At 42.5% G+C, this 15543-nt stretch overlaps 1 protein-coding gene across 1 annotated transcript in view; it reads left to right on the top strand.

Annotated features, from left to right (window-relative positions):
• LOC127131164 (uncharacterized) overlaps positions 1 to 13700 on the top strand; it is a 48694-nt gene extending 34994 nt beyond the window's left edge. Inside the window, exon 3 of the mRNA XM_051060100.1 lies at positions 13279 to 13700. Coding sequence (XP_050916057.1) covers positions 13279 to 13700 — 422 coding nt within the window. The remainder of the gene's footprint in view (positions 1 to 13278) is intronic.
• The last annotated feature ends 1843 nt before the right edge of the window (positions 13701 to 15543 follow it).

The raw sequence follows: 15543 nt of genomic DNA, 5'->3' as shown, positions 1-15543 counted from the left end.
TGTTCTTATTTGCCACCTCAACAGCGCCGTTCATCTTAGGGCGGTAAGGGGAAGAATTGTGATGCTGAATGTTGAAGTTCTGGCACAACTCCTTCATCATTTTGTTGTTGAGATTAGAACCATTATCAGTAATGATTCTTTCGGGAATCCCGTAGCGACAAATGATTTCTTTCTTGATGAAACGGGCAACCACATGTCTGGTGACATTTGCGAACGACGCTGCCTCGACCCACTTGGTGAAATAGTCGATGGCAACAAGGATGAAGCGATGCCCATTGGAAGCAGTCGGCTCAATCTTTCCAATCATGTCAATGCCCCACATGGCAAACGGCCACGGCGAAGACATCACATTCAGAGGATTCGGCGGTACATGCACCTTATCAGCATAAATCTGGCATTTATGACACTTCCGAGCATATTTGAAACAATCTGACTCCATGGTCATCCAGTAATAACCCGCTCTCAACAATTTCTTAGCCATTGCATGTCCGCCGGCATGAGTACCGAAGGAACCTTCATGAACTTCCTGCATTAACATGTCCGCCTCGTGTCTGTCCACACATCTGAGCAAAACCATGTCGAAGTTCCTCTTATACAACACATCGTCTTTGTTCAAGAAGAAACTGCCTACCACTCTTCTCAAAGTCTTTCTGTCATTGTTGGATGCCCCTGCAGGGTACTCTTGATTCTTCAGAAAGCACTTGATATCGTGATACCAGGGCTTGTCATCGACTACCAGTTCAGCAGCAAATACATACGCGGCCCTGTCAAGGCGCATCACATCGATCCTGGGAGCATGGTTCCAACGAATTACCTTGATCATGGAGGATAGAGTAACAAGTGCGTCTGCCATCTGGTTCTCATCACGAGGTATATGATACAATTTTACTGTTGTGAAGAAAGTCAACAGTCTTCTCGTGTAGTCTCTGTAGGGGACCAGAGTGGGCTGGAGAGTATTCCAATCACCATTCACTTGATTGATCACCAGAGCTGAATCTCCGAAGATGTCCAGAGTCTTGATTCTCAAATCAATGGCTTGCTCGATACCCAAGATACAGGCCTCGTACTCAGCTTCATAATTTGTGCACTCAAAAGTCAAACGAGCGGTGAAAGGTATGTGGGCACCTTTCGGAGTTGTAATGACAGCACCAATTCCACTTCCTCTAGCATTGACAGCCCCATCAAACAACAAAGTCCACTTTTCGTTTGGATCAGGTCCCTCCTCAACAACTGGCTCTTCACAGTCTTTTATCTTGAGGAACATGATGTCTTCATCAGGGAATTCAAACTTCATCGGTTCATAATCATCAATCGGTTGCTCGGCAAGGTAGTCTGACAGAATACTACCTTTGATGGCTTTCTGGGATGTATACTGTGAAGGAGAATTGCCATCCAAGGCGCAGCGGAATTTATTAATTTTCTCCATTAGTGATCCTTACGAATGAGCATGATCAGTGATAGAATCGTTACCTCTTGTGGCGATTCAAACCTTTGGTGCAGATCTCTGATAATGATCGAATCCTTTGAAGCAAATCCACGGGGCGATCACGAACGTTGAATGATGACAACGTCTCTACTCAGTCCACACGAACGGATTCCTTCAATCGCAGTGCTAGCTGTTTGTGAATGAAGGCTTTGAGTGAGGGAAAGAGAGATACGAAATTCCAACTCTTCAGTTGTGTTGTATTCCCTTGCAAAGCTTCTGCACAAGAGCTCTATTTATAGAACCACTTGTGTGGGCTTCAAGCCAAAAAGCCCACTTAAGTGCATTTTGGCCTATATCTCATAATATGCCAAAATCACTTAAGTATTTGGTACATTACCATATTTCGTATTCTGCTTAAGTACACCGTACCTTACGATGTTCCTTAATTATTCTATCTCTCATCAATCCGTCCTTTGTGTGTGACCCTATAGGTTTTCGCGGCGTTGACAATTATATTAAATCACGTATTTAACATAATAAACAGTGAGCGGTATCTAGCAACACATCACTGCTACCCAAGTCACGAAAATGTCATGTGATCTGACAAAACCTCCTGTGATAATAATTATGTGTATAATTACCCCTTTGCCCTTATGTCTATATTGAACACAAGGTATAGACCATGTCACCCTTGTCCAGTTCAATATTGGGCCCATAGACATTTATCCTGTTAAGCAGGATTGGCAAATTCCATCTAGGACACTCATGTCCCTCAGCATGCTTCGTGGAGTACCCATCAACTGTCTTTATGGTTATCCAGTTACGGACAACGTTGGATCAGCAATAAAGCACTCGACTCTACATCTAGGATCCATAGTGGTTTCAGGTCGAAGAGTGGTATACACTATTATCACCATGAGAATAACTTATGACACTTTGCATAACTTTCTATATAGTATTCTCATAGCGGGTCAATCCAGTATGAATATTACTCTTAATATTCATACCTATGTTTAAGACTTGATAACTCTTTATCCATGATCCATGAGACGTGATCATCAGTCTACAAACATAATAGTCTCCATGCTTTAATGTTATCCCATTTCATAATAAAGCTTGACTACGGACACTTTAAGAATAGTGTCCTTATGTTTAATGTGATCTCATGATTAAGTCATACTTGATACATTAAATGGACTATCTATTCCAGGGACTTTATTAAACAAACATAATAAAGAAAAATGCCTTTTATTATTAATAAATAATTCGATACAAGTACCAAAAGTATTGGCCTCTAGGGCTTACACCAACATACTGGATATCATACTCTGTTAAAATCATCTGCCAACGGGCAACACGTCCGGTGAGAGCCGGCTTCTCAAAGATGTACTTCACTGGATCCATCTTAGAAATCAACAAGGTAGTATGGTTCAACATATACTGCCTCAGTCGGCGAGCAGCCCAGGCCAAAGCACAGCAAGTTTTCTCAAGCTGCGAATATTTGATTTCACAGTCGGTAAACTTTTTGCTAAGGTAGTATATGGCATGCTCTTTTCGACCAAACTCGTCATGCTGTCCCAATACACACCCCATCGAGTTCTCAGTCACTGATAGGTACATTATCAGAGGTCTTCCAGGAACTGGAGGTATAAGGATCGGAGGTTTCTGTAGATACTCTTTTATCCTCTCGAAAGCCCTTTGACAATCTTCATTCCACCTGATAGTCTGATCTTTCCTCAGCAATTTGAAAATTGGCTCACACGTGGTTGTTAGGTGAGAGATGAACCTTGCAATGTAGTTCAACCTCCCTAAGAAACTACGGACTTGCTTCTCTGTTCTTGGCTCTGGCATTTCCTGTATCACTTTTACTTTGTCAGGATCCACCTCAATCCCTTTTCCGCTAACAATAAAACCCAACAGTTTTCCAGATCTCACCCCGAAAGTACACTTGTTCGGATTAAGCCTCAGTTTGAATTTCCTCAAACGCTCAAACAGTTTCTGCAAATTCACCAAATGTTCTTCTTCTGTCTGAGATTTGGCAATCATATCATCCACATAAACCTCGATTTCATGATGAATCATATCATGGAACAGAGTTACCATACCTCGTTGATATGTTGCTCCGGCATTTTTCAGACCAAACGGCATTACCTTGTAGCAGAAGGTGCCCCATGGGGTTATGAAAGTTGTCTTTTCCATGTCTTATGGTGCCATCTTGATTTGGTTATAGCCAGAAAAACCATCCATGAAGGAGAATACCGAGAACTGAGCTGTATTATCCACCAAAACGTCGATGTGAGGTAATGGGAAATCATCTTTAGGGCTAGCCCTGTTCAGATCCCGGTAGTCGACACACATCCGTACCTTTCCATCCTTCTTAGGTACTGGGACGATGTTTGCAACCCATGGCGGATAATTGGTGACTGCTAGAAACCCTGCATCCAACTGCTTTTGCACTTCTTCCTTTATCTTGACAGCCATCTCTGGTCTTGTTCTTCTGAGCTTCTGCTTGACCGGAGGACAACCTTCTTTGAGAGGCAAGCGGTGTACCACAATGTCTGTGTCCAGCCCAGGCATGTCCTGATAAGACCAGGCGAAGATGTCAACATATTCTTGCAGCAATTCAATCAACCCTTTCTTCACATCATCTCTCAAAACAGCCCCTATCTTGATTTCTCTCTTGGCGTCCTCGGTGCCGAGATTAATCACTTCAACAGACTCTCGATGCGGTTGAATAACCCTTTCCTCTTGTTTTAATAACCTGGTAAGCTCTTCAGGGAGTTCACAGTCTTCATCATCCGCTTCTTCAGCTTGAAAGATTGGATTTTCAAAGTCGAAGCGAGCCATAACAGAACCGTTATCAATAGGATCCGGTGTTGTGCATCTGCATGAGTGATGGTATGTGCTTATGAGTGTGAACAAGAAGTGAAAACTAAACAAAACATTGCCATTTTTTTTATTTTGAAAAACTGCAAAAATAGAAAGACAGGGAACGAAATATTTGAATGCAAAAATACGTCCTTTATTTATGATAAAAATGCAAGTGTCACATAGATGGGCCCTACAATGAGTCATTACGCCCTGGGCGGAACGTAAGACTTGGATATGCATGAATAAACAAAGAAAATTACTCTTCAAGAAGAGTGACTTGGACAATCTCCTCAGAAGACCAATGGTTGATGACTTCACCCGGGATCTTCGGACGCACCCAGTTGTCAATGTCACAATCACTATCCCCATCTTCTTCGTTGACTGCAGAGACTTGATCATACTGAACGATGCCAGCACTGGAGAAGGTGATCGGCCCCTGAGGTGTTGTAGAAGTCAAAACTGGCTGATACCCAATACCGAACTTATCTTCTTTCACTGGTAATTCCAACAGACGCCCCCAACCGGGAGCAACACCTGAATCCACCACGGCCCGTGCCTGCTTAAAGGATGAGATAGAGGCACCCGCTTTAACCTCTTCCTCCGGAGCTGCATCCTTGATTTGAATTGACTCAAAAGCCTGACACAGAGTCTCATGAATTTCACCTTCTACCTCTACATACTTGAATGTAGACAGGTTACTGACCAGGATGTCCTCCTCACCACAGACGGTGATAATTCGTCCGTTGACCGGAAACTTAATCTTCTGATGTAGAGTTGAAGAGACTGCCCCAGCATTGTGGATCCAAGGACGACCCAGCAAGCAACTGTAGGAAGGACTGATATCCATCACGTAGAAGACAGTGTTGAAGGTTTGTGATCCAATCAGAATTGGAAATTCTACCTCTCCAAACACCGATCTCTTAGAACCATCGAATGCTCTCACAATAAGATCTGAAGGTTTCAAGACCAAACCCTCTACTTCTAACTTCGACAGGGCTCTCTTGGGTAGCACATTGAGAGAGGAGCCTGTATCCACCAGAACATGCGATAGCACGGTGTCTCTGCATTCCATCGAGATGTGCAAAGCCTTGTTATGATTGCGTTCGGCTGGCGTCAAGTCAGAATCGGTAAAACCCAACCCGTTGCCTACATGAACATTTGCAACGATCCCTTCTAGTTGGTTTACTGAGATCTCCTGAGGCACATATGCAGCATTAAGAACCTTCAGAAGTGCCTCCCTGTGTGCCTCCGAACACAACAGGAGTGAGAGAATGGATATCTTGGACGGAGTCTGAATCAACTGATCGACTACCTTGTAATCGCTCTTCTTTATGATTCTCAGAAGCTCGTCCACATCCTTTGCAAAAGTGGGCTCAGAACCTCCCTGGGGTGCAGAGGTACCCTCATTCACGACTTGCTTGCCTTTGGCTTTCGCCACAGCATCAGCATTATCAGCTTGGGTAATCGGTGGTGAGAACAGTCTACCACTCCTGGTGAATCGCCCGATTCCACCAACATTGTCCACTGCGGGACCGTCAAGTTCAGGTTCAAACTTTTGACCCTCTTCTACCTTCAAAGGTCGTTCCACCCCATGATCGTGCGTATACACGCTTCCCCCATAATGCCACGGAATGGCCTTTTCACTGGTGAAAGGTAAAGGACCAGGGGTTGTGATGGTCATAGTAGATCGTCGCACTGGTGGCCCGGGTTGTGCTTCTGGCACACAGATCTGATTAGTTGGGTAGAAAATAGTGATAGTAGCAATATCACAATCGTACTCAGAAATCTCATTCATTGAAATGCAAGCATCCGAAACATCGGGATCAAGTTTAATTACATCATCATGGATCACAGAATCAGTAGGAACAACATCTGCGAATTCATCAGTAGCATCTTCAAACCCTTCTTCCTCAACCCCTTCCACAAACTCTTGGACAGACAAATCTTCAACCTGAAGGATACCTTTGTCGAGCAAGGCCTGGATACCCTGCTGTAGCTTCAAACAACCTCTACTCTGAGTGGCACAATCCAAACAACCCTTCCCACAACCGGGGAAAACATCGGCCTTTAGCAAGCATCCTTTGATATCCAACAATGGAGTCTTCAACTTCAACACATCCTTAATGGACTTGGCTTTTCCCTCTATCATGTTAACGTTCGCACCACCATGCTGGGGCATGGGATTGTTGACGACATTCGGAGCCGGTGCAAGGTCGATGGCCTTTGAATCTATGAGGTCCTGAACTACGTGCTTAAAAGCTTTGCAGTTCTCAATATTATGGCCAGGTGCCCCAGAGTGGAAGCTACACCTAGCGTTGGCGTCGTAACCCACCGGAAGTCTACCAACAGGAGGAGCCAGAGTGCGCAGTTGCACAAGTTGTAGTTGTTGAAGACTAGAAAGCATCTGAGCGTATGACATTGGAAGGGTGTCGAAATGCCGGTCCATCATCCTTTGCCTCTGTTGATAAGCGGGTCTGTTACCCGGTTGTTGCTGCTGTTGATACTGAGCTGGTTGACGTTGTGATTGTTGTTGTTGTAGTGGTGCTGCAGCTGGAATGGTCACAGCCACAACATACGGTTGCTGATGATAATTCTTAAAGTTATTCCTCCGGTTATCCCTGTTCTGATAAGAAGATATGGCATTTGCATCCCCTTCTCTCCTCTTCTGTCCCTGAATGAACGACTTCTTCACCCCTGATGAGGATCCACCTCCACTCTGGCTCTTATAGGTCTTTAGGTAATTCTCCACCCTTTCTCCAGTAGAGACCACATCAGCAAAGTTGGAAGCATTGCAACCTACCAGACGCTCCAAGTAAGGTCCGGGCAGAGTATTCATGAACATGTTGGCCATTTCCTTTTCCAACATAGGAGGCTGAACACGGGAAGCTGTATCCTTCCAGCGTTGAGCGTATTCCCTGAAGCACTCATTGCTTTTAAGAGACAGATTCTGAAGTTGAGTTCTGTCCAGAGCCATGTCTGCATTATACTGATACTGCTTTACGAAAGCCTCTGCCAAATCCCTCCAGCAACGGATGTGGGCTCTGTCCAGCCTCATATACCATTCCAAGGATGCCCCAGCCAGGCTGTCCTGGAAGAAGTACATAAGTAGCTTCTCGTCGTCAGAGTATGCAACCATTTTACAGAAATAGGCTTGCACGTGAGTTTTGGGGCAAGAGCTGCCATTGTATTTGTCAAATATCGGGACCTTGAATTTCGATGGCACTCTCACACCTGGGACCAGCCCCAAGTCAGCAACATCTACTCCCAGAAGATTCTGTCCTTCCACTGCTTTCAACCTCTCCTCCAATCTTTTAAACATGGGGTCCATGCCAAAGTCTTCCTGAAGCAAGGGAAACTGATCATCCTGACCATCCTGAATAGGTTGTTGATCTAGGTTGATATGCGGGATCAGGATAGGCCCTGGTCCATTGGGACCATTAGCCTCTCCAGCTGGAGGATCAGCCAACGTCTCCGGTTGAGTAATAGGAGGATCCCTCTGCACCAACAATCTAAGCTCCTGCTGTCCTTGAGCCACCCCTTGAACCAAATCCATGAATTGATTCATGCGAATCTTCATCTCGGCGAGCTCTGCCTGTAGGCTCTCCATTGCTCTCTGTTGATTCCTTCGGGTACCGTATCGGTGAATGCCTGAGTCAGCTATCCTGCTAGTGGGACACCAAACAAACTGAGAACACTGTGGCGGTACCTGTTATGTAAGACATGCAGATGACTATGCAAATGCAATGACATGTTTATCAATTCCAAAAGCATTCTACCCCCTTGATTCCAGTCTCACATTTGATAAACAATGTAAGAAGAAAACCCCGACTAGAATCAAGAAGAAGATTTAAACCCCCTTAAAAAGGATAAACATGTGTTAAGTGATGTGAATGCAAATGATGTGATGATGTGAATACAATGTAGTGGTATGTCAATCAGGATTGCTGTATCTGCTTGAACATCTGTCGGGTTACACTGTCTGAAGAGAGAACCACTGAGGAATATAATACAAGATCAAAGCCCTGCTCCAGAAAACCGGGTTGGTTGGAGGTTAAGGTTTCCTAAATTTAGCCCGCCCCTCACTGGTAGGTTCTAAGAACAGAAGTTCGTCAACTTCAGCCCTTCAGTCGCGAATAATACGTTTACCACTGAAGGTTTGGTATTATTACGGGATAAAAGACCTCCACCGACTCCCCTCAACAGGACATCCTAAAGCAAGTTCCCAGTCTCGGGGTCCTCGGGTTGATCGGCGAGAATGCGCCCACCAGAGCTAACATAATCACGTCTCGGAGGAGAGGCCTCGACTGAGTTCTCGGGAAATGGTCACCAGAGTCGACAATTTCTAAAGGAACATCATGTCATTACGGAACATCCGTAGGACATAATATATCCAAGAGAAACCTCGTCTGGGTGTGGTTCTTCACGAACGACTTAACGTAGCAACATGCCACGCAAGCCTCATGATCATCCACTCTAAAACCTGTGTGTACACTCAAGCCTGGGTAATGGGCTTATCGCTCGTAGAACATCCCATCCCAACAAACAAACAACAGCTCCAACAGATACAGCAGATGAATGCAAGCAAGTAAGTAAATAAAATATACAAAAGCATGAACACCCACTAAACAAGAAAATCACACAAGCTAGGAGGGACTCGCTTAGGGAAGATGGACCAGCAAGAGGTCAACTTCTTAGGGTCCCCAGCAGAGTCGCAAGCTGTCGCAACCTGAAAAATACAGTGTGCGAAAAAAACAACCGGCGAAAGAGAATGACAGAAGAGTCGCCACCGTGCGTTATTCATCCCAAAGGAGGGAAAGGAAACGCTCGAAGTAAACCTGAAAAAAGGAAAGGAAAAGACAAGGTCTCGCAACCAAATCTTGGGTTCGGGAGTCGGTTATGCGAAGGGAAGGTATTAGCACCCCTACGCATCCGTAGTACTCTACGGGATCCACTTTTATAGTTCTTGTCTAAAGGGTGTGGGTTTATCTAATGTGTTTATTTACTAAAAAGGTTAAGAGAAATGACTCGCGCGGATGTCGCATCCACTGCATACGTATCTCATCTGAATATGAGAATCAGAGTCTTCGTAGCTCGGCTGACCTATGGGTTAGGGGTTAGTGTGCTCGCTAAGACATCACGTCTTATGCCTACGTATCCCATCTGGAATGAGAATCAGAGCAAGCCGTAGTTCGGCTAACTACGGTGTTATGGATTGGGTTTTGGACGAACAACGTGATTGCGCAATCTACCGGATGCTCGACCTTTGGAGACTTACTCGCCTGTAATAGAAGGAGTAAACGTGTGTTATGGTTTTTAGGATTTGGGATGCTCGAGGGCAAACAGGCAGTCCTTGACGAAGGAACCGCGCTACCTGTGGGGATACGAATACAAAACACAAAACATGTATCTCAAAGTAAAATGCCACCAAGGGGCTCAAACATTGCCTCCTATCGAGGTCTTCCAGCTAAGAAAGCGATAAAGTACGAGAAAGGGAAAAAATTACCACACGGATAAAGATCCGAAGTTTCAGCAACTAAAAGATTAGCAACCCTGAGATCTCTCCAGCTAGACCATCAAAGAAAATCAGTCAATACGAGTAGTCAGAATAAACCTCCGAATGGTATCCCTGCAAGAGTGTATGAGTCCTCACAAAAACTCGACAAAAGAGTGTTAGGCAAACAGGATGAAATCAACAGGAAAACAGTGTCATGGCAACACAAGACAGGTTAGAACAGAACAAAACAAAAAGCAAATACTGTCACGTTCGCGACTGCTTCGCCTAGCGAAGGCTTAGCGAAGCTTCGCTACAGGCTCGCCTAGCGAAGCGGCTAGCGAAGGCCTGCGGGTTTTGGATTCCTCCTTGATGACAGTTCGATCTCTATGATCCGAAACCCTGTGGTATCCAACTCATAAACGAAAATGATTAAAACATTCAAGATATTGTTATACGTATTCATACACAAATATAAACCCGTGGGCAAAACCAGATGTTACCTCATATATTCACAATATTCAAATTCGAGGCGTAAAGTAGTAGGAACAAAGGCATACCTGATGAGAGAGACTGATTAGGATTGAATGGTGCGGCCGGATCTGCAAAGTAGCACTAGGGTTCGTGTGAGGCGGAGTGAACTCCTCAGAGCTGCCTGAAGGTTTCTGCAGAGTAGTTCCTATGTCTCCTTCCCCAGTCTCTGGTCTTTTCTGTTCAGCCAGTGTTTTTTTTATTTCATTGACTACTTTGGTATTTATAGACCAAATTTCGCAGCTTGTGGGCTTTGAATGAGGACAGCTCAAGCCCAAAATCTTTCTGATATTTTCTACAATACGCGCCCTTCGCCTAGCGAGCATGACAGTACTCTTCGCTAGGCGAAGCATCTGCTCGCCTAGCGAGCATGACAGCTCAGCAGCCGATTCTTGCTTCTTCAAGTCTGGCACTTTGCACGGTGAATAGGCCTCATCTGGCCCTGTTGGTAGTACCTCAAGTCTTTTCCTTGTGTTGACCGATCATTTGAATAAATCCCATAAAGTGTCCTGGATGACGTCTGAGCTTCTTGGAGCTAATCCCGATTGACATGATGCAATGTGGTATGAAATGCTAAATGACCTAAAAAGTGAATGCATGAATGAGGAGGGCAAATTTTGGGGTGTTACAGTTTTTTTTGTTTTTTTTTTGTTTTTTTGTTTTTTTTTCGAAACGCGTGGGCTTCGCCTAGCGAGCATGACAGTTCATGAACAAACTTTTGCTCCTTCAAGATTAATGTTTTTACTGATGAATAGACCCTATTTGAACATGTTGGAAGTATCTCAAGCCATTCCCTTGTGTTGACTGATCACCCAGATAGGACCCACAAAGTGTCTTGGATGATATTCAAGTTTCTTGGATCTAATTTCGATTGACATGATGAAATGCAATATGAAATGTTAAATGACCTAAAAATGAATGCATGCATGAGGGGGCAAATTTTGAGGTATTACAGTAGGCACAAGGCTTCGAACCCTTGGCAAGCATAATCCTAATTGTTCCTTCTTCTGCCTTATGGCACCATTCATGTCTTTCATGATCCATATCACTTATCTTCAATCATAACCATTCATCCCAGTGACTTACTGTTTCTTTGAAACCAAATATATTTTTTGTTGGAATTCAATATATACCCTTTTAGGATGATTTAATCGACAATCCTCATTTGTACCAAGAGTTGTTTGTCTTGTAAACAAACATTTAATCCCTTATTTTTTGGCCAATATACTTGTTTCCCTCTATAGTACAAATTTTATCCCCTCATATGGATTCCAATAATACCCTATTCTTTGGTTCCAAACCATACCCTTCAGTCACTTTTACCAAATCCTTCATTTCATCGACTTTGGTTATTTCTTTCACTCCATCCATCTCCATGGACCATTAATCACTACCTTCATTCATATTTTCTACCTTCATTCACTCCATGTGATATACCTGTAATATTTGAGCCAAAAACATTATCTCTTTGAGCTCCATCTTGTGTCTGTTTGTGAACCAATAGTTGTTTGGTTATGAAAACAAACACCTATAGTGGTCGTACCATATAGTGGTGAATGCTTCAGGCTACCCACACTTTGGTTAATGTGAGTTTTACTCTTGGGTTTAGATTTCTTCTCCTTTTGGAGTCAAATAGCACAATCCTTTGGTTCAAACCGTATCTATTATCACAACTTCTATTCACCTCCCACCATAAGTTCTATGAATTACGGAGCTCTGAATTACTTATTGCACTTTAAGGATACGTAGGCATGAGGGCCCTAATCCTCTCCAAGCACTTTATCTATTTTTTTCCTCTGTCCTTTTGAGAGCAATCCTTAGATATAACACCCATTCGATCAAGAACAATCAAAACGGTTCTCGTTGAGTACAACGGATGTTAGGGGTGCTAATACCCTTCCCTTGCATAACTGACTTCCTTACACAGTTATCTTTTCCCCCCGGGTTTTATTGATGTTTTTCCTTTCCTTCCGGAATAAATAAAGTTCGATGGCGACTCTGTTGTATGTTCGAACATGCGATGCATTCGGGTATATTTCCGCTAGCTTCAGTTGGAGAATTTGTTGGGGATACTCTGCTACTTAAAGTATTTCCTAGTCGTTAAAAGGAGTCGAGCCTAACTTTGGTTGTTTTGCTTGCTTTAGGTGTTTATCTTTATGCTTTACTCACTTTATATTTATATTATTTGTCATTTGCTTTACTATTTTGCGCTTTGCATACTCTATCATTCTGGATATCTATATATGTTGCTATTGGGATAGGGTGATGTTACATGAGTGAAGCTCTACACCCGAGCTTAGTATGCACACATGATAGACTTGTGGATAGTCGTGTACACCTGCGTTTCACGTGTTGGGTTGTCATGAGAACCACACCCAGACTAGATTCACTTGGAAATACTTTTTTCCTACGAGAATTCGCTACGACAGGGTATTTTCATTTCGAGTCGATGACTCCGGGATACCTCTTAGGGACTATCTTTGGAGCATAGTTCATACCTATGAGGGGGATATGTTTTTTTTGTAGGAAACCATATCCTCTACATACCTTGTTTCTCATACTACGTCAAACCTTTGAACTTACAACAAACAACATGTACAAATCATCCAGAATATATTAGAGCTTTGAATCTATGTGATGAATATCATTCCATCATACATTGTCATTACATCATAATAAATTTTTTGCATATGCATTTTCCAGGAATCTAAGAGCCAAGTTTGTTGATTGAGTACTCAAGACAAAGTATGTCTTCTGAAAGAATAGGCATTTACAAGCTCGTGGAACCATAATTGAATGTTTTGAAAGGACTAGGGGCACATATATTCTTGAGAACAAAGAAGAGTTCAAGAAGTCTTATGGAAATCTCCTAGTAATTCTTAATACTGAAGTCAACACCACAACTGTGCATACTCATGTTAATTTTATGATCCTCCACTGAGATGTTTCACTTTTCAAGATTATCAGTTAGCACCTACTTTGAAAGAATACTATCATATTTTGGGGATTGGGATTAAGAATCGAGTTCCTTTTATCTGCACTAAAGAGCTACCTAAGTCTCATATCCTTGATGAATCCCTTCACCTAGAGAAGAAGGAGGTAGAGTTGAATCTCAAGCTTAAAGGTGGAATTCATGGTTTTACATCAAAGTTTTTGGTAGATAAGGCCACTACTTTTGCTGACGCTGGAAGCTGGATGAATTTCAATGCTATTCTAGATTTGCTTATCTATGAGATTGTATTGTTTCTGAATATTGAAGACTTTGTGGATCTGACTGCTATCCATATTTTTCTGACCAAGAATCCTGTTCCTACTATTCTTGCTGATACTTACTACTCTATCCATGTAAGGACTCAAAAGAAGAAAGGAACCATCATATGATGTATCCATTTGTTGTATAGATGGTTTATTTCACATCTACCCATCAAAGGTCCTTTCATTGAGAATAAAGATAATTTGAAGTGGTCTTAAAGGATCATGTCCTTGAATACTGAAGATATTTCCTGGTACTCTAAAAGCTACGATAATGTCAAGCTCATCCTCAACTGTGGTGATTTCCCTAATGTACCTCTTATTGGTACAAAAGGTGGAATCAACTACAACCCGAGATTGGCCCTACGTCAGTTGGGATACCCTATGGTGGAAAAACCTGATTCCAAGCATGTGGAAATTTTGTATTGTATAAAGGGGTCTACAATTCGGAGTTACTCAAGAAGATTATCAAGGCTTGGGGAGAGATATGTCCTCAAGGAAGAGCTGAAATGGGTAAGAAGAACTGCATAGCAAGGGAAGCTTATACCAGATGGGTTAAGGATATGGTTAAAGAGATTTTGTTTCCATTTCCATCAGAGTCATCCATGAGCATCAAACCCCCCGAACTCATTGTTAATCCTATCTCTAAAGTTGATAAGCTGAAGGGCATTATCAAGGCATTAGAGAAAGAGAACATGAATCTCATATATAATCATTGTAAGGTTTCATTCGAGAAGGAGAATTTGAGGCTCAATCTGAATCATAAAGGGATATAGTACTTCAAGCAGACAATGAGGTTCAAGTTGAGTTGTACAAGAGAAGGAAGGTAGGCGAAGCATTAAAGGGAACTTGTGCTAGTCTATCAACCAAGAAGAAGCAGCTAGCAGAAACTCAATACCAAGCCTGCAAATTAGAGATTAACTACAAGGATAAAATCAAGAAACTTCAAGACCAATTGGAAGTTTTCAAGAAGGGTTTGAAAGATGAACAAAGTCGTGTCAAGCAGCTAAAGGTTACTCTTTCTCAGCGCCATAGTGAACTAGATCAAAAGTTTGAAGAGATTCGAGGGTTAAAGGGTCAAGCACATAAAGATCTATAGAATAATATTCTGCTCAAGCAAGAGAGTGATCATTGGGAGAGGCACATTGGACATCTTCAAAGGCTCATAGATCAGAAGGAGACATTTCTGAGAGATCTCTTGGATGGACCTGATCACACCTTATTGCACAACCTTCTTAAGGATGCACAGTATTTAAGGGAAAGGCATGCACACCTGACCCAATTTGTTGAACATGCCATGGAAGACCTGCCAGAATTGTTAAAGGAAGCCTTTACCGTAGTGTTTCTGCATAACATTCCTTGGGTTGTATTCCATTTCATATCTGTTTGTAGGGTGGTGTTTGATAGGGTTCAAGTTGAGCTTATTGTAGCCCGTCGGGAAGATTCTTGATTTATACTTGTACTCTTTTTATGGATATTGAATAAAAAGAGTTCCCTTGCTATTAAGTTCATATATTGTCTCTGTCTTTATGCTTTATGATTACTCATATTAATAAAAAAAAACTCAAGGATTCCCTGGATAATTTTCTTATAAAAAATGAATGATGAAAAATAAAAATATGCATATGTCAAAATTCTTTTGCATACATTCATACATCCACGCATTCACTTGATTTGGATTTCGGAAAACAAAATGCTTACCTTCTCATATTTCCCTAGCAATTATGACGACTCATCACCAATATTATACCAGAGCTAACAAATCAAGACTCATGGCTGATTTTGAATCTGACAACATTGCTGTTAAGGAAACTTTGGCCCAATTCCAGGGTAAAATGGACATTTTTCAAGGTAAAATAGAGACCATCATGGAATCATGTGGGCTGTATTCATAGGAGAACTTCTGGAGTGATACTTTCCAGAAGATGTACGTGGGAAGAAAGATATCGAGTTTCTGGAGCTGAAACAAGGA

Source organism: Lathyrus oleraceus, chromosome 3 (assembly GCF_024323335.1).
Source record: "Lathyrus oleraceus cultivar Zhongwan6 chromosome 3, CAAS_Psat_ZW6_1.0, whole genome shotgun sequence".
Classification (NCBI taxonomy): Eukaryota; Viridiplantae; Streptophyta; class Magnoliopsida; order Fabales; family Fabaceae; genus Lathyrus; species Lathyrus oleraceus.
The sequence above is the reverse complement of the archived record's forward strand: the minus strand, read 5'-3'. Positions and strand labels throughout refer to the sequence as shown.